This window comes from Rhinolophus sinicus, chromosome 14 (assembly GCF_057876585.1).
Source record: "Rhinolophus sinicus isolate RSI-liver-muscle chromosome 14, RSI-T2T, whole genome shotgun sequence".
NCBI lineage: Eukaryota > Metazoa > Chordata > Mammalia > Chiroptera > Rhinolophidae > Rhinolophus > Rhinolophus sinicus.
This window is the reverse complement of record NC_142514.1, coordinates 146465347-146483682: the sequence shown is the minus strand read 5'-3', so window position 1 is coordinate 146483682 and position 18336 is coordinate 146465347. Positions and strand designations below refer to the sequence as shown.

At 37.3% G+C, this 18336-nt stretch overlaps 1 protein-coding gene across 5 annotated transcripts in view; it reads right to left on the bottom strand.

Annotated features, from left to right (window-relative positions):
• ZNF143 (zinc finger protein 143) overlaps positions 1–18336 on the bottom strand; it is a 42957-nt gene that overhangs the window by 20687 nt on the left and 3934 nt on the right. For 4 of the 5 annotated variants that reach the window (XM_019728891.3, XM_019728911.3, XM_088791633.1 and 1 more), the window contains exons 2-8: positions 10888–11006; positions 10476–10568; positions 9564–9647; positions 8966–9049; positions 7515–7711; positions 6722–6796; positions 85–204 (exon numbers count right to left, since the gene is read on the bottom strand). In XM_019728891.3, coding sequence (XP_019584450.1) covers positions 85–204; positions 6722–6796; positions 7515–7711; positions 8966–9049; positions 9564–9647; positions 10476–10568; positions 10888–10999 — 765 coding nt within the window. In that variant the 5' untranslated portion in view covers positions 11000–11006. The remainder of the gene's footprint in view (positions 1–84; positions 205–6721; positions 6797–7514; positions 7712–8965; positions 9050–9563; positions 9648–10475; positions 10569–10887; positions 11007–18336) is intronic. The other variant, XM_019728921.3, reaches the window with a different exon arrangement.

Genomic DNA, 18336 nt, shown 5'->3' with positions numbered 1-18336 from the left:
GCATTTGAATGCTACATATATATTATGTTGGCGTTTAATATCCTAGGTCTCTCATAACTAGATACAGCATTTCTTTATGTATACCTTAAGATGATGAGCTGTTGTATATAATTTTCCACATCCATCATATGCACATCGAAATGCCTTCTCTCCACTCTGTTGAGATTTAGCAGTTACTCTTGTTGCATGTCCTTGTAAGACAATCTAGATGAAACAAAAAGTATGATTTAAATTATTTATACAGAAATAAAATAGATGAAATTACTATTTTCAGAATAAAAAAGAAAAAATTGTGATGCAGGTTTCCAGACTCAGGTCATTTTATGAAGACTCTATCATGAGCCAGTTAGGCTAATTCTGTTCCACGGCTGAAGTCAGCGGTTCTGGAAGAAGTTGAAAGGAGACCCACGAGGGGGTATAGCAAGAGCTCACAGATCTACAGTAGTTCCCTCTTATCCATGGGGGACACATTCCAAGACCCCCAGGGGATGCCTGAAACCGCAGACAGTACCGAACCCTGTATATACTATGTTGTTTCCTATACATACATTCCTATGATAAAGTTTAATTTATAAGTTAGGCATAGTAAGAGATTAACAACAATAACTAAATACAAAATAGAACAAGTATAACAACATATTGTAATAAAAGTTATGTGAATGTGGCCTCTCCCTCTAAATAGCTTACTGTACTGTAATCACCTTTCTTATGACTATGTGAGATGATAAAATGCCTTATTAAGTCGAGAACTTTCAACTTTCGCTTGAAGGAAGTACTTTACAGATTCTCTTTGCAATATTTGAATTGCCAGCATCATTACTACTATGCTTTGGAGTCATTATTAAGTAAAATATTACCAAGTACTTAAACACAAGTACTACAATATCATGACAGTCGATCTGACAAGCAAGATAGCTACTAAGTGACTCATGGGCAGGTAGTGTATACAGCATGGATACATTGGATTAAGGAATAATTCACCTCCCATGCAGGATGGAGCAGGACAGTGTGAGATTTCATCATGCTACCCAGAATAGCACACAATTTAAAACTTATGAATTGTTTATTTCTGGAATTTTCCATTTAATATTTTTGGACAGCAGTTAACCACAAGTAGCTGAAACTGCAGTTAAGGAAGGGAATGCTGTATTCCCACTATAGAAAAATCAACCCAAGTGGCATTCACATTATATACAGGTATTCCCTGACATACTCAAGGGATCCACGCATGCGTGCATACACACACACATGCTTTTTTTTTTTTTTTTTTTTTTTTTTTTTTTAGCACGTGTCCTAAAAACAATGTAAAAAGCATTTTCAATTTCAAAAGCAATCAAAAAGGAGGTGTTAGGTCATTTGGGTCACCTGTGGGAGACATTACAATCCATATAATCCTAGTCTGTACTTATATTCAGTAGAAATCACTTTTCTGGAAATGGACACCACATGACTTCAAACAACTGCACTGATTTTAAAGGCTTTTTAAAGATGACCATCTATTTTAGAAATTAAGATAGCGTAAAAATTGAAGAATGACTCTACTCTGTGAATAATGTGATAACAGTGTTGCAACATCCCAGGTTGTGACACATGGCTCAAAAAGACTCTTCCAAAAGCTTTTGTATATTGCAAAAAATTTAAAAATAATGGAGGACTAAAGATCATCATGACTGAGGAGATACTACAGATGCTAAAGGCTGAAAGAGAAATCCGAAAATAAAAGGCATAACAAAATTAAGGAGATGACCCTTTTTTCCAAAGAGCTGTTAGAATCCCTTTGGTTTCTGGTAAAGAGAACTCTCTTATTTCCCAAAGAGATTCTATCACACAGCACCTGCTGCAGATCAACATGGAGTTTTTGGTAAATAAAAATTTCATACAGGGCCGGCCCTGTGGCTCAGGCGGTTAGAGCTCCGTGCTCCTAACTCCGAAGGCTGCCGGTTCGATTCCCACATGGGCCAGTGGGCTCTCAACCACAAGGTTGCCAGTTCAATTCCTCGAGTCCCGCAAGGGATGGTGGGCTCTGCCCCCTGCAACTAAGATTGAACATGGCACCTTGAGCTGAGCTGCCTCCCAGATGGCTCAGTTGTTGGTTGGAGCACGAGCTCTCAACCACAAGGTTGCCAGTTCAATTCCTCGACTCCCGCAAGGGATGGTGGGCAACGCCCCCTGCAACTAAGCTTGAACACGGCACCTTGAGCTGAGCTGCCGCTGAGCTCCCGGATGGCTCAGTTGGTTGGAGCCTGTCCTCTCAACCACAAGGTTGCCGGTTCGACTCCCGCAAGGGATGGTGGGCTGTGCCCCCTGCAACTAGCAACGGCAACTGGACTTGGAGCTGAGCTGCGCCCTCCACAACTAAGACTGAAAGAACAACAACTTGAAGCTGAACAGAACCCTCCACAACTAAGACTGAAAGGACAACAATTTGACCATTGTTCCCCAATAAAATCCTGTTCCCCTTCCCCAATAAAATCTTTAAAAAAAAAAAAAAAAAAAAAAAAAAATTTCATACAGGGCCGGCCCTGTGGCTCAGGCGGTTAGAGCTCCATGCTCCTAACTCCAAAGTCTGCCAGTTCGATTCCCACATGGGCCAGTGGGCTCTCAACCACAAGGTTGCCAGTTCAATTCTTCGAGTCCCACAAGGGATGGTGGGCAGCGCCCCCTGCAACTAAGATTGAACAGGGCACCTTAAGCTGAGCTGCCGCTGAGTTTCCAGATGGCTCAGTTGGTTGGAGCACATCCTCTCAACCACAAGGTTGCCGGTTCGATTCCTCGACTCCCTCAAGGGATGGTGGGCTGCACCCCCTGCAACTAGCAACTAGCAATGGCAACTGGACCTGGAGCTGAGCTACGCTCTCCACAACTAAGACTGAAAGGACAACAACTTGAAGCTGAATGGCACCCTCCACAACTAAGATTGAAAGGACAACAACTTGACTAGGGAAAAAAAAAACTTCCTGGAAGTACACATTGTACCCCAATAAAGTCCTGTTCCCCTTCCCCAATAAAATCTTTAAAAAAAAAATTTCATACATATGTTTCTAATTGCCTGATCTTTTCTATCTCCATTTTTAAGGTAATGAATGTGCTTTACAGAATCTGAGTCAGTATGAGAACTGATAAACAAAAATTTTTACTTGCATTACTAAATATTTAGGTTTTAAAATAATCATTGTTTCCTCCATTTTCAGGTAAACCCAGATATTTTCAATCTGCATAAAACTGTGACTTAACACATTTAATCTATTTACATGATGCATTTACATTACATAAGATTTTTTTTAGGGTAGATCCTTTTTAAAAACTTGTTTATTTTTTATCTTACCGCATGTGACAAACTAGCTTTTTAAAATCATTCTTCTAGCTTTGAATAGAGTTATTGAAACTCTGGGACTGGGTCAGGTCCTCATCATTTAACTACGGTAATACACATGTTTAAATGGTAAGGGGAAAGAGTAGACAATTACTGAGGCTAGAACAAGGGTCAGGGGATTTAGAGGGGCCCAGAATTAGGTAACTGCATAGAAAACGGTGGTTCAGTATGCCTAATATGGACACTGGTGGCTATACAGAATGTACCTTAGGTTTTTCCTTGAAACTGTCAAATCAACTAAAAAAACAAGCCATAGATCTCAATGTAATTGTTAAAGTACAAGCAGTAATTTAGACATACTCATGTATTACAGTGTATCCATTAAATGTTGCAGACCACAATTTTCTGATTAAAGGTAGGCCTGTGTTGATAAAACATTTAGGTAAAACATGGGCGCAATTCCCAATAGTTATTAAGGGAAATGCTTACAGACTGGAAAGTGTCTTTAGAAAGAATGATACAATTCCACATCTTCTCTGCCTAGGAAATTCCATCTCCCTACCTCCATGAGGTATGTTCTCATCATTCTAAACAGAATTGATTCTTTAATTCCTCAGCATCTCTGTAATATTTAGCTTAGATCACTGACATGGCACTTGATCAGCTGTCTTATTTTAAGAATATCTGTATTCTGTTCTCTTCCCTATTAGTTTAACAGCTCCTTGAAGTCAAGGATTGTGTCTTATCTGCCTTCATACCTCACAGTGCTAGGTAAAAAGATTTATGTCACTAAATATATGAACAGAATCAAAAGGAACTGAAAGTTTTTTTTGGGGGGGGTGTTAAAAACTTCTAAAATTAAGATTGTGGTGATGATTGGTCAACTCTGTGAATTTACTAAACCCACATTGTGGTTTACCATTTTAAATGGTTGACCTTTATAGTATATGAAATAAATGGTAATTGGAATAAGAAAGTTTCTGTTTATTTCTCAAAAACCAGAAGAGCCTCTGATTCCTTTAAAAATTAACTCTTATTTTTCAAAGTTTATTATTACTTTTTCTAATTATAACAGTAATCCATGTAAGAGTACATTGGAGGAATCTGGATACCATTGCAAAGAGTAAAGAGAAGTTCAAGGGAACTATAATTCCACCATCCAGGGAAAACTTTTATTAACATCATGATGTGTTTCTATTCAGTATTTTCTAAATGTACATATATTAGTGTGTAGTTTTATCTTAGCAGAATTGGAATTATGCTTTACATGAATTCTAAAGGCAGATATTACTTGAAAGTGAGACTCCAAAGCAAGAGAAAAGAGTTCTTGCTCGTCTCTCTACTTCTCTAGGAGCACCAGAGGAGTGTGCTTATCTCTTCTCAGGTCTGACAGATTAAACCCAACAGCTCACACTTTCAGACTAGATTGTGGCAGCACATTATCTTGGAGAGGCTCACATCTGAATCTTTTGTTGCTATATTGCTCCCTCCTAGGCCAATTTATCAGAAGCTTTAATTCTGGTATGAAATATTCATCAAGGGCTTGGCATCTAATTTAATTAAGCCGAAACAATGAAGTAAGGTAGAATTCATAACCTGTGATGAGGATGAAAATTATTTTAAAAAATGTACTTATGTGGTACACATGTCCAATGGAATATTACTCGGCCATAAAAAAAGGAAATCTTACAATTTGCAACAACATGAATGGACCTAGAGGCTATTATGTGCTAAGTGAAATAAGTCAGACTGAGAAAGACAAATACCATAAACTTATATGTGGAATCTAAAGAACAAAACAAATAAACAAACAAAACAACAATAGACTCCTGGATACAGAGAACAAACTGATGGTTGCCAGAAGAAGGGGGGTTGGGGAGCTGGATGAAAAAGGTGAAGGGATTAAGAAATACAAATTGGTAGTTACAAAATAGTCACGGGGCTGTAAAGTAGAGAATAGAGTCAATAATGTTCCAACAGCTATGTATAGTGTCAGGTGGGTACTAGACTAATTGGGGGATCACTGCGTAATCGTTAGACATTTATATAATAACTGTTAGTCATTAATCAGAGATAGAACCCTTACTGGGTCACCCCCAGATACGGACCTGCATCACTTATATATATTTACATTATGTTTACACTTTAGTAGAGGTTGACTTAGGTGGATATGACATACGGCCATATAAAAAATATTAAAGTCTCATTTTATGAATTCAAAGACTTGAAAATTTGTCAAGAATCACATAGTTTCAAAGCTGATGGGCTTAGTGAACTGTAAACAGTGTTTATTGCCACTTCATGGCACCACTTTAGCTGAAAAACAGAAATACTGGCTATTCAGCAACGTTTAGAAGCATCAAATTTCTACCACTGTTTTCAGTGATTCCTGTTATTTTTATCATTTACTATTATTATAAACGTAAAACCTTCTTGATAACCCCTAATAGTATCACTCAGTGTCACTTAGTGGTGATGCTAATGCTCAAGTTAAGTGTGGCCCTGAAGCAGTAACTTTAAAATAGGAGTTAAATATGATAAAACTCTCAGAAGAATGCAAAAAACTGTGATAAGGGAGCAGCCAGCAAAGTGTCAGAGATAATTTCTGAGACAATAAGGAGCAGCATTAGAGCAAGAATATGCTACAAGGATTATAGAAGCTCCAAGAACACTCACTCATGCAAACACAAAAACATATAATGCCAAACAGAGTCTTGAATTAGGCAAGTTTTTGAAGTTTTGAATTGTAGATCTCCCAGAATGCATCTGTACTATTTGGTACTTGCTACAAAACTTTTAGAAGCACTGCTGCTCTAAGTTGTTATTTGGGTAAGAGTTAGCCAATGACTGGATGCAGGGTGAGCATGTGAATCAAGGGCAGCTAACCCATGGCCTTCTGCAGCCCAGGAAGCGGTCTGGCACAAAAAGTATAAACAGCTTTGCCCAGTAGGAACAATGATAACCAGCTACGCTGGACCTTCTCTCCAAGAGTTGAAAAGGGAAGTATGGAGGGAATCGGAAGCAAAAGAAACAAAGACATAAAAAGCAATGTAGCGAGGATTAGTTAGTCATAATAATGACAAAGCCCCAGAAAAAGGATCCACAAACTGCTACAGGCAGGGGCAATCAGATCACCTGGTCTCCAAAGCTGCCTTGGTTTCTAGCACACAAACTTCAGCTGGATTTCTGTGATATTTCTATTTCTTCAGTGCCACTTTACAACCATATGATGAATCCTGAGACCTGAGGTAGTTTGAGAAAGCTGCTAATACATACTGTACACTGTTTTTCTGAATAGGTAAGATTTTCCTAGAAAAGTAGTGAGTTCCCTATTCTGGCTTTCATCCATAAAAGAGCCTAGAATGCTAAGAGAAAGAGATTCTAATGTAAAAAAGTAGCTTTACATACCTGCATTTTTTTCTCTTGCTCATTTTCTCCAATCATTCCAGCACCTGTTACACTTTCACTTCCATCAATGGACACCTATAGGAATAAAATAAAGCTTAAAAACGTTTTACCATTTGATAGTTGTTTAGGCTGGGTGATAAGTACATCGGGATTCATTTTCATTTACTTTTGTGTATGTTTGAAAATTTCCATAATAAAAGTTGGGAAATAACCTTTTAAATTATATAGAATATATATATTCTATGCCAGGGGTGGGTGGGGTGGGGGAACCCTGCCCTTTTGATGTAAAACTTAATTGAGATTTTCCTTCTCTTTTTCCAATCTCTAATTTCTACTTCTTAATTCATAAACAGCTCTATCTATATTTCTCTTATGGCACTCATCCTCAAATATATCTTTTTGTGAGTTACCTGCCACACATTTCTTTTCTATAAGCTCTTATCCCATCACCTTATTTTTCTTTCAGTATTTCTTTTTACATTTCACTTCTTTTAAGATAAATGCCAATCTTCTTGATGCTGTCTGATTTTGACTCCTATCTTTGGTGTGGTATTTTTCTTTTTTAAAAAATTTTACTAAATTTATTGTGATGACATTGGTTAATAAGATTATATAGGTTTCAAGTGTATAATACATCATCTATAATGTATTATACATCATCTGTTTGTTGCATTGTGTTTGATTTTGACTTTGAATTGCTAGTTTCTTATTTGATAAAATATGTATTGTTTTGTTTTCTTTTCTTTTAATGAAAAATAAAGCAGGATGTTGTTGTCATTGTAAAATGATGTACCTTTGCTGCATACTGTTCCAAAGCACTGATGGTGTCAGGGTCGATCGTGGCATCTCCAGTGTGCAGACCTGCCACTGTACCATCAGCCTGAATGGCCAAGATGGTGTCCGACTGCGGGACTTGCACTGCATGGTGGATGTAAGCTGTGGTGCCGTCCTCCAGCTGAACTGCCTGTAATGCGCTCTGGTCATAACTATCTGAGGGAGTGGAAGAGAATGGCATTAAAGAGAGTCTGCTAAGCAGTTACGTATTTAAAGGAAGAAGAGAAGGAAGTTTAACTGAGTAGTTTACATGAGCACTGGCTCATTTGTTTTACATGTGTTATTTCATTCAATCATCACAATTCTACTTACTACTACCCCCACTGTACAAATGGGAAACTGAGGTTTGGGGAAGTAAACTTACTTTCCTTAGGAACCAGGAGATAAATAAAACTAACAATTAACAGTCAAAATCAGTATGTAGAGAAACCAGGATCCAAATTCACGTCAGTGTGACTCCAAAGTCCATTTTTTGCCCTCTAAGTAACTATACGAAGCTATATACAGTGTTGTGAAATAGTAAATCTGTACAATTACAATGAACCGATGATTTACTCCCACAGCTAAAGAAGAATTTCAGAGTTTACTTTTTCTCATCTTTAATAAACAAATTTACTTACAAATTTAAATATTCTCAAATTTAAAAAATTTCTCCCTTTGGTTTCACAACTAAACCGTCTTTCTAAAACATGTTATATCATTCTATAATAAAATATTTTATAAAGTAATAACAATAGGTAACATTTATTAAGCATTTACTATGTGACAAGAATTATTCTAAGTGCTTTACAGATGTTTGCACATTCTGTTGTCCCAACAACCCTATGATGTGGATACTGATTATAATCCTCATTTTATAGCTGATGAAACTGAAGAACAAGGAGGTTAAGTAATTTGCTTATGGTCATACTGCTAAAGAATAGCAGACCAAGATTTGAATACAGATCTTCTGGTTGCAGAGCTCTGCTCATTACTCCGATGCATTCCATCTCAAACCCCTGGTCCTCTCCACACAAAGCTAATAAACGTTAACATTTTGCCATATTTGCTTTAGATATTTTTAAAATTTTTATTTAGTTTTAAATAAAGATCAACACAGCAAGCAAAGGACTTTGCTAAAGAAGTTACATTTAAGCGGAAGAAAAAAAAATCAACAATTTAACTTTCAAATATTTAATTTCATATTTTAAAAGCAGCCTCTATTTGAAGTCTTGCAGGAAACAGGGGTTTGCTATTCAGACCTGGTATTGGACAGTTCAAATTATTAGGAACTTTTTCCTTAGATTGTGCAAAAATCTGCCATCTTGTACGTGAGAACAAGTACACAATTCTTTTACATGACAGCACTTCAGTAACTAAAGGCAGGTCTTATTTTTCCCACACTGCCATTTCTCCCTTATTTTATTTTACCTTTGGAGGTATGGTGAATAAATGCTGTAGTTCCATCTTCTAACTGTACTGCTTGACCATCCTCTAGACGTAAACTGTCCCCTGCTCGAGAACAATGCTTACATTTAGATCCCATGTTTTCTGACAACTCAGCAACAACAGAATAAATAAATCATTAAACACATTATAAAAACTACACTTGCTTTATGGGTCCTTGAACATTTAAGTAACTTCAGTGAAGCTGTTCTGAATAAGTGTCTAAAGGTAAAAAGATATTAAGATACTTGTTTTAGGAATATATCAGGGGATAAGGAGAGTTGAAAGAAGGAAGAAAAAAGAAGAAAATGAGAGACATGCAGGATTTTGCTCAAATAGTAGAAATATTTACTTAGGACTGTTGCACATTTATCTCAAGTGTAGTCCAGTAATTTATTTTCTTTTATCTTTGAGAGAAAGTCTCAATTAAAATGGTCTTTAGATGCTCTTTTTGACATCTATTGATCTTCCCTTTCAGAAGGAGGACTAGAGCTCAGGATTAAGTTTAAGTAGTAAGAGGAACTGGAGGTAGCAAATACTGAAGTATGAAAACCAAAAGGCTAAATAAGTATCAAATACTTACTACTTTTAGGTATGGGTACATGTTGAACATAGGCAGCAGAACCGTCTTCCAACTGAATGACCTGGCCATCTATGAGTTTTCCATCTGGAACACAACATTTAAGCCAATAAATTAGCACAAGCAAAAAGTTTTAAACGTTATACAATTTCAAAATGATATCAACTATAAAAACATACACTACTTAAGCTCATGTTCATCTTGATTCTTCCCTCAATGTTCTGAGGCAATTCAATAACACATCCAGTGATCCTATAGAAAGCAGAAAATCCTCCCTCAGCCATCCTTCCTCCCCTCCAATTTTCAATTAGACAAGTTCAAGAGGAAGAGTGGCTCATCACAGCAGGCTACATGAGTTGAACCTCTATATACCTTTGAGAGCCACTTAGGAACAGTGACTCTGACCATTGGGAAGCTGAAGCTGGGAAGAATAAACAGATATGTCAGTGTATGTGAGGCTATGTTGTATGTTGTCATTCTCATCCCTGGGGGAATAAGTCCCTGGACTACATATTCACATGCTCAGTAGGTTTCCACAAAAACAAGTAGTTTGAGAATTAGACTATTTTTTAGAGCAAAGTAAACACTGATTCAGAGACAATGTTATATAAGCAATACCAAATGTCTTTACTCTTATGCATATTTTATAAAAACATTAAATAATAACTTGAACCAAAAAAAGTAAGAGCGGTCTTACTAGAAACAGGCTGGGGACACTCTCCCTCCCCGCTTCCCCATTTTTCAAATATCTCAAAGGGGATCTCCAAATTATCAAAACAAAATTTAAGTTAAACTGAAACTATTTAAAATATGCAATAGAGTCTTTAGGAGGGATTGGGAAGGGGTAGAGTTGCTAAGTGCTCTGACTCTGAGGTTATGCATTGCTGGTATTAACCAATGGGCTGAGGCACATACCTTTGGAATTGTGCTGTATGTAAGCAGTAGAACCATCTGCAAGTGTCACTGCTTGCAAGCTGACACCTTCCATATTTTCCAAATTGTCACCATCTATTATAAAAAGATAGTTATTTTCTTTAGATAACTATTATATGTGCATGCTGTTTAATTTTTTTTAAATGAAAATTAGGCAAAAGGTAGATTGCTTAACTTAGACTCAAATAGAATTTCTTCTAGCATTTACAAAAATATTTCCCTGCCCTACTGTACCCAGCACCCACACCAAGGTAAAAACGCTCCTAGAAAGGCTTAGCTTTGGCTTGCCTTTAGCTACACCAGGAAGAGGGAAGTAAACACAGTGAGTTTTCATTTCCCTTTAGATAAATGCTGTTTTCAAACCCACATCATCCCTGCAAACAAGACTGCTCACCTGCCACAGTTACTGCCTCTGTCAGGCACAGGGTAACATGCTGGGCCTCCATTCCTCCTCCAGGAAACTCTGCCATTCCCTGAGAATCTCGATTTATTTGGGCTAACAACATTTTTTACCTTGAAGAAAAATATAGGCACTTGAGAACAAAGAATGATACACATGAAAAAAAGTTACAAAGAACATTTCAGAACCATAAAAAATTGCTAAGAAAGTAAACGGTGTTTGAAATAAGCTGAAATTTCACTTAATATGCAGGTTAAGACTATAAACCCGAGTCACCTCTTGCCCTTCCCATTTTTCCTTCCCTTGATGTAAAAGAAGCCTGAACTCTGTGCTTTCTTAAGATGGATTTGAAATACCACAGGGCTCCCATCTTCTCCATCGGCACTTTCTAGATCAATAAACCTTTCCTTACTCCAAACTCTGACGTTTTGAATTTTGGCCTTTTGAAGTGTCAGGCATAGAGACTTTGAACTGGTAACACTTCCATGTCCACACATATAGAAATAGCTCCTTTTAAAAGCTGTGTTGTGGTTCATACTGAGTACAGGTCCTAATATATTTGATAAGCCCTCTACTCAGGGTTATTTTAATATTTCTTTTTTTTTTTTGCTATTGAAAACCATGCTGCAAAAAAAAAGAAGAGTATTAACCCAAAGTCCAAGGCATGCTTTTCATAATTCATCAGTACTATTAAGCACACTGCCTATCAGTCTTGCCTATCGGTTTTGTATCATGTCTAAAATTGCCATAATTAGAATTCTTTGGGTTTAGCATGGTTGAAGATTCCAACTTACAATCCATGAGCAATCCTGGTTGCCTCAATCTTCAGAAATCTATCCTGAATCTGGCCACTTCTCACAACCTTCGCCATTACTTCCCTGATGCAAGCCTAACTACAATCTCTCACCCACTTTACTGCAAAGCATCCTAACTAGTCTGCCTACTTCTACTGTGACTTCCCCACAGTCTCTTCAACACAGCAGGCAGAGTGCCCTTTGTTAGAGCATGTCCCTCTTCTGCTCAAACCCTGATGGCTTCTCATCAGAGTAAAACCAAAGTCCTCATACTGGCCTATGAAGCCAAAGGTCTTGTCCCTCATTTCCTGTTACTCTCCATCTCATTCATTCCATTGCAACCACACTGGTGTCCTTGCTTTTCCTCAAACAAGTGTTCTGCTGCTTGAGGAGCTTTACATCTGATGCTCCTTCTGCCTGAAACATTCTTTCCAGCATTTTCATTATTATTCCCTCATCTTCTTCAAGTCTCTGTTCAATGAACAGCTTCCTTGTTCACCTCATTTCCAGCTGCACCTCTCACCCCTCAAGTGTGATGTACCCTCTCTCTCTTTCCTCCTTCATATTTCTGCATGGTACTTATTATTGAACACATTACATGTATTTACTTGTTTGTTTCTTATCTATTTCCCCCTGCACTAGAATGGACAGGGATTTTTCCCTGTTTGCTCACTGCTGACTCAAGTGCCTAAAAAGTACTTGAGTTATCGCAGAGGATTTGGGATAACTTAGCTACTTTAAGCCAGGGAACCGGACGAGAGTATCTCTTGAGGACTTTTCCAGGTCTAAAGATCTGATTTTCAGTGTCAATATTTAAAAAAGCAATAGGCAGAAAGCATAATAATTTTCAGTTATACTTATGTTTAGGACTACTTGGAGATTTTTGTTTTAGAAATTCTATAAATAGTGCCCTCTTTGGACTAATGCCAGGGACTGTGGTTTAGACTCACAGAAAGATATTAGTGCTGTGCTAAAAGTCAATCAAGGGTTGTTTTTCCGGGATCCCTGAAAGATTCATAGAGCAGACTGAAACTGCACTTTCTTGTTACCTCTGAGGGCTGACAGAGAAGTCTCAAAGTAACACTGGTACTCTGCTGTTAAGATGCTTAATGAATATAGGATTGGGACAAGCTAATTTTCAGAACTACTATCACTATATAACAGAAATATAAATTAAGATAAGGAAATGCAAGGGAAAACACTTATAAAGATGCAGTAAGCATTGCACGATTTTTGCAATATTCATTTAAGAGAGGCAGATTACAAGGTAATTTGGCTCATGAAGTTAAAAAATATCTAAGGTTTAATCGTAATGCAAGCCTTTGTCCTTTTCCTTCAATTATTTATAAATCTCCAAATAACTACAATATGTAACATTAGTAGGTAGCTGGCATATCTGCAATAAATAAAAGTTCTCTCATTTGAAATCTGGTCAACTGTTAAATTTCTTTAACCTATAGTTTCAATCCTAATGGGGAAAAAATCTACTCTAACTGAAAGATGAGACAGCTGTTTTCTGGACACAAATTGCTGGCAAATACAAGGGGTAGTGAAGGGAGAAAGGACTCAGAAGAGTTCAAATGGGCACTACAATTACCAGAGGTACTAAGCGATGGGAGGTGCACGGACCATCTTATTGTTAAAGTTCTCAAAAAGACTCTGTGATATAATCAATGCCTTGTTAGAAAATGATCCAAAGGGGAAAATCTGAGAGTGAAGAAAAGGAATAAACAAGCCAGAGATAAAACACTCTACAGTTGTTCACACCATACCCATCACCATGTCTTGATCATTTCTGTCACCAACGTTTCCAGGTTGTATGAAAATGAGCATGTAAGAGGCACATGACATCTTTAGAAAGGGCCACCTTGTGAAAGGCAGTCAATTTCATGCGCTTTAATAAGACTCATGGACCAAAATCAGACACAGAGGAGGCTGTCCTGAAGCACTAAGAATCTCCAATGAACTTAATGTGTGTAATAAAGTTCCTGCCTTTCTGGAAAATGATGATGTATGTGAGCATAAGAAGAAAAACCCTACAGAAATGTAGCAAATGTAATATCCAGAATACATAGAGCACTTGTACAAGTCAACAACAAAAATCAAAATACCATGATCTGCACTCGACTAACTTCGCCAGTAGGGAGGATAACCTAAGTTTGCCTAAGACTGAGGAAGTTCTGGGGACATGGGACTTTCAGTTTTGTTTAGTTTTGTATTGTTTGGGGCGGAGGGGAGGGGAAAATTCACTTTGTTTTAAAATTGGGATGGCATTGGGCAAATCAAGACAAATTGGTTACTATATCCCTCCAGTCTTGTTTTAGCCAAAACCTGCTCCCTTTCTATACTCCAACAATATGATTAAAATTCTAGTAGTTAACGATATTGTCACTTAATAATAATGTTAATAACACAAATATATTAAATAGAAAATGATAATGATAACTAACCCTTCCATAGTACTATTAGGTTGGTGCAAAAGTAACTGCGGTTTTTGCGACTATTTTTAACCTTTTAAACCGCAATGACTTTTGCGCCAAATTAATATATGCCAGGCATTATGGCTAATTTATTCAATCCTCCTAACAATCCTATGAATTAAGTACCATTTTATCCTAATTTTGCAGATGAAGAAAACAAAGATCAGAAAGGTTAAATGTCCTTAACTTCACAACGTAAGTGGCAAAGTCTGCCTTCTAACCATTTGGCTCAACAACTGTTATAGGAGCTACTGGAGTGCATCTAGACCTCCAAACATTACTATTCACACCATCTAGAAAACTCTTTCTGCTCTTTACTTGGCTAAATTTTTCTTGTCTCAGTCCACCAGACAGTTTTACCTGAACTCCTCAAACTGGGTCAGAATGATTCAGATTCCCCGTGATACTCTGTCTATACTCTTATCATAACATTTATCACAGTAACTTTACCCATTCTTCTCCAGAGTGGAAGCAGTGTATCTACAGTAAGCAGTTACTAGAACAAACTCTCTAAGGAGGATGCCCCATAGTTAGATTAGAAAGTGAGGGTTACACCTAGGAAGGAATGCTTGTAAGAGGTAATAGAACATTATTACTTAAGAATGAGGACTCTCGAGCCAGACAGCCTGCTTCAAAATCTCGTTTTTCCACATATTATCTATGTGATCTCGGGCAAGTTATTTACCTGCTCTGCCACAGTTTCCCTATCTGTAAAAGGAGGGTACTTCACAGAGCTGTTATTAGGATAAATATAAATCCTTTAGAATAGCACCTGGCATTACATATATGTTTGCTATTAATGCTTATGAGTAGTTTTAAGCTAAATGAGAAGAGATTTATACAGCTCCATGTCTCTGTCTTATTCTACTTTCTCTTATTACTAGGTTTTTGGTGTGAGGGGGGTAGAGTAGATTACATTCTTAAAGTAAACTCCCAGGATTAAGATTACTGGATTTAAAAATATGAGCATTTTTATGGCTATGACAATTTACCGCCATTAGTTTTTTAAAGTGTTGTGCTAACTGCATTGCCACCAGCAACACAATGAGTATGTTCTTTTTACATCTTTAGTGGCATTGGATATTATACTAGAAGGTTGGTCTGTTATAAGAACAGATGGATGATTAGTCAAAAAGATTAAAGGGAAGCACAAAAATGACATATACCGCAAATATTTTAATTTTAATATATAATCATACATTCATTCACTAATTTTTGCTAGAAGGCCAAGGCCTTTACTCTGAGAATTGGTCTGTGGATCTGTTCAGCATGGACTTTTTGCAAAAATCAGTAGCACGATGAATTCCAGTTGGGGTTACTTCAAAGAAGAGCAAGAACTTAAGATCTTTGCAAAGGGATTTTAAGATAGAATCCTTCTGGGCTGGTCCGGTGGCTCAGGCAGTTAGAGCTCCATGCTCCTAACTCCGAAGGCTGCCGGTTCGATTCCCACATGGGCCAGTGGGCTCTCAACCACAAGGTTGCCAGTTCAGTTCCTCCAGTCCCGCAAGGGATGGTGGGCAGCGCCCCCTGCAACTAAAATTGAACACAGCACCTTGAGCTGAAAGCGCTGCCACTGATGGCTCAGTTGGTTGGGGCACGTCCTCTCAACAACAAGGTTGCCGGTTCGACTCCCACAAGGGATGGTGGGCTGTGCCCCCTGCAACTAGAAACGGCAACTGGACCTGGAGTTGAGCTGCGCCCTCCACAACTAAGATTGAAAGGACAACAACTTGACTTGGAAAAAAAAAAAAGTCCTGGAAGTACACACTGTTCCCCAATAAAGTCCTGTTACCCTTCCCCAATAAAATCTTAAAAAAAAAAAAAAAAGATAGAATCCTTCCATATTTGAACGTTTTTTCCCCTTCTGATATTTTATAGTTGTATCACTTACAGGACTAAGTCCAATTCCTTAGTCTGATATTCAGGCTACTCTTCAACCTGGTCCCTACCTACCCTTCTAATTTAATCTCCTATTATTCTCTTTTAGGTCTTTACCTTTACCATGGTCAAACTACTAAAAAATATGTTTGTTGGATAAATGTGCAGGATTTATATTTTGAGTAGTATATGTACAGGCACATGTATGTGTATGCACATACATATCAGACAATGTGTATGCCTTTACGGATATAGAGAGGTAAAAAGAAGTGGTCCTTGTTTTTAAGAAACTCATTCCATTACTCCAGACATGTAAAAACAGATCATTAAAACACAACATGGTGATTCCCTGTCAAGATGGTGTAGTAGATAAACGTTGTGCTTGCCTCCTCTCACAACGACATCAAAATTACAACTAAATTATAGAACCACCGCCCTTGAGAACCACCTGAAGACTAGCTAAACAGAAATCTTATAACTAAGAATATAAAGATAAAGCCACGTTGAGACTGAAAAACAAACCAACAAACCAACCAAACAATGTAGAAAAACAACAACCCACAATTAGGACAATTTGGCACTAGCTATCAAAATTTTAAACACAAGTCTTAAACCAAGTTATTCTACTTGGAACGTATTAAACAGATCCTCTCTCTTTTTTTTTTTAATTAAAGTTTATTGGGGTGACAACTGTTAGTAAAGTTATACAGATTTCAGGTGTACAATTCTGTATTACATCATCTATAAATCCCATTGTGTGTTCACTAAACAGATCCTCTCTTAAGTGTGCAAAGTTCACTATTATATTATTTATAATAGCAAGAAATAGTACAATCTAAAAATCCATCAAAAAGGACAGGTTAAATAAATTATAGGACATCCATAAGTGAAACATGCAGGCATTAAACAAAATGGGATAGATCTATATGAAATGGTGGGAAATATGTCCAAGATATACCGTAAGGGGGAAAAAGCAAATTGCAGAAGAGTATATATGGTATGACTACATTCGTGTTTTTAAAAATGTATCTAAGTATCTGCATATGCTTGTATAGATATTTAACAATTCACATGGTTACCTCCCAGAAATGGGACTAGGAAATGAGGGTGGAGTGTAGAAATTTAAATTTTTACTCTATACCTTCTAAGTTAAAAAAATTTTTACGTTGTATTATGTTCATTGTTTTAAAAACTAAAACTAGTTACTTAAAAAAAAACTAGTTACTTTACTATAAACAGAAGCATTAAAAGTAAGAGCACCTAAACTTTGTCTCAGGGATGCAAAGACAGGGCATGTGAATTTGGGCATAAAAAAATAATCATTTCCTACAGTAGGACGAGCAGAAAGGCAGTCCCGGAACAGGTAACAGCCTTTACCACCGGCTCTTCCAAGGTGCTCAGCTCCTCACTACCCAGTTTCAGTCATTATTTGAATCCTATAGTATTTGCTGTTATTTGACTTCTGGCCCAGGTCACTTTGAATTACTAATCGCTTTTATCATAGATTTATCTGCATATGGCTTTATAATTTGCTGGAGTGTTACGCATCTGAATCCTGCTCAGCTCCTGGGCAATTAGCCTTCTGCTGAGCTTCCATTTCCTCTTTCGAAGAAATGCAAGAACACCCACCTGATAAGGCTGTTGTAAGAATCAAGTGAAATAATGTATGTAAAGGCCTTAGCACTAAAGATGTATTCTTGTGCCAGTTTTCTTTCTACAAGTGAGGAAAGTGAGGTTTATAGAACCTTGTTCTTGGCTGAAAGGTTTCTCATTCCTGATAACTAATGCTCCTCTCCTCTTACCAGTTAACTCCTACATCTAGTCTGCCCAATTAGACTATAAGCCTTCTAAGGTATGTCCTGTATCCTATGGGTCTTTGGAATTTTGACTCCCAAGATTATATGCTCAATATATAATGAGTTTAAAATTCCTCATGTTGCAAAGTGCTTTACAATTACCATCCATTATATACCAGGGGTGCCAAAAAAATGTATACAAGTGGACACTTTGGTCAATGTTGCTCAAGCAGTAGTTCGCCAGTAATCAGAAGTGTCTGGACGTTGATGGTAACCACTTTGAGCAACTCATGTAATTGCAGAAGTCACACATGACTTGTAGTCATCTTTTGTTATCAGTATATATATTGAGCATTACAGTTTTAATAGTTTTCCTTTCTTAAAATGTGTATACATTTTTTTGGCACCCTCCGTATATTTAGCCACGCTGACCTTCTAGTAACTAGTACACACCTAATTCTTCCTGCTTTTGCACATATAGTTCAGTGTCACCTC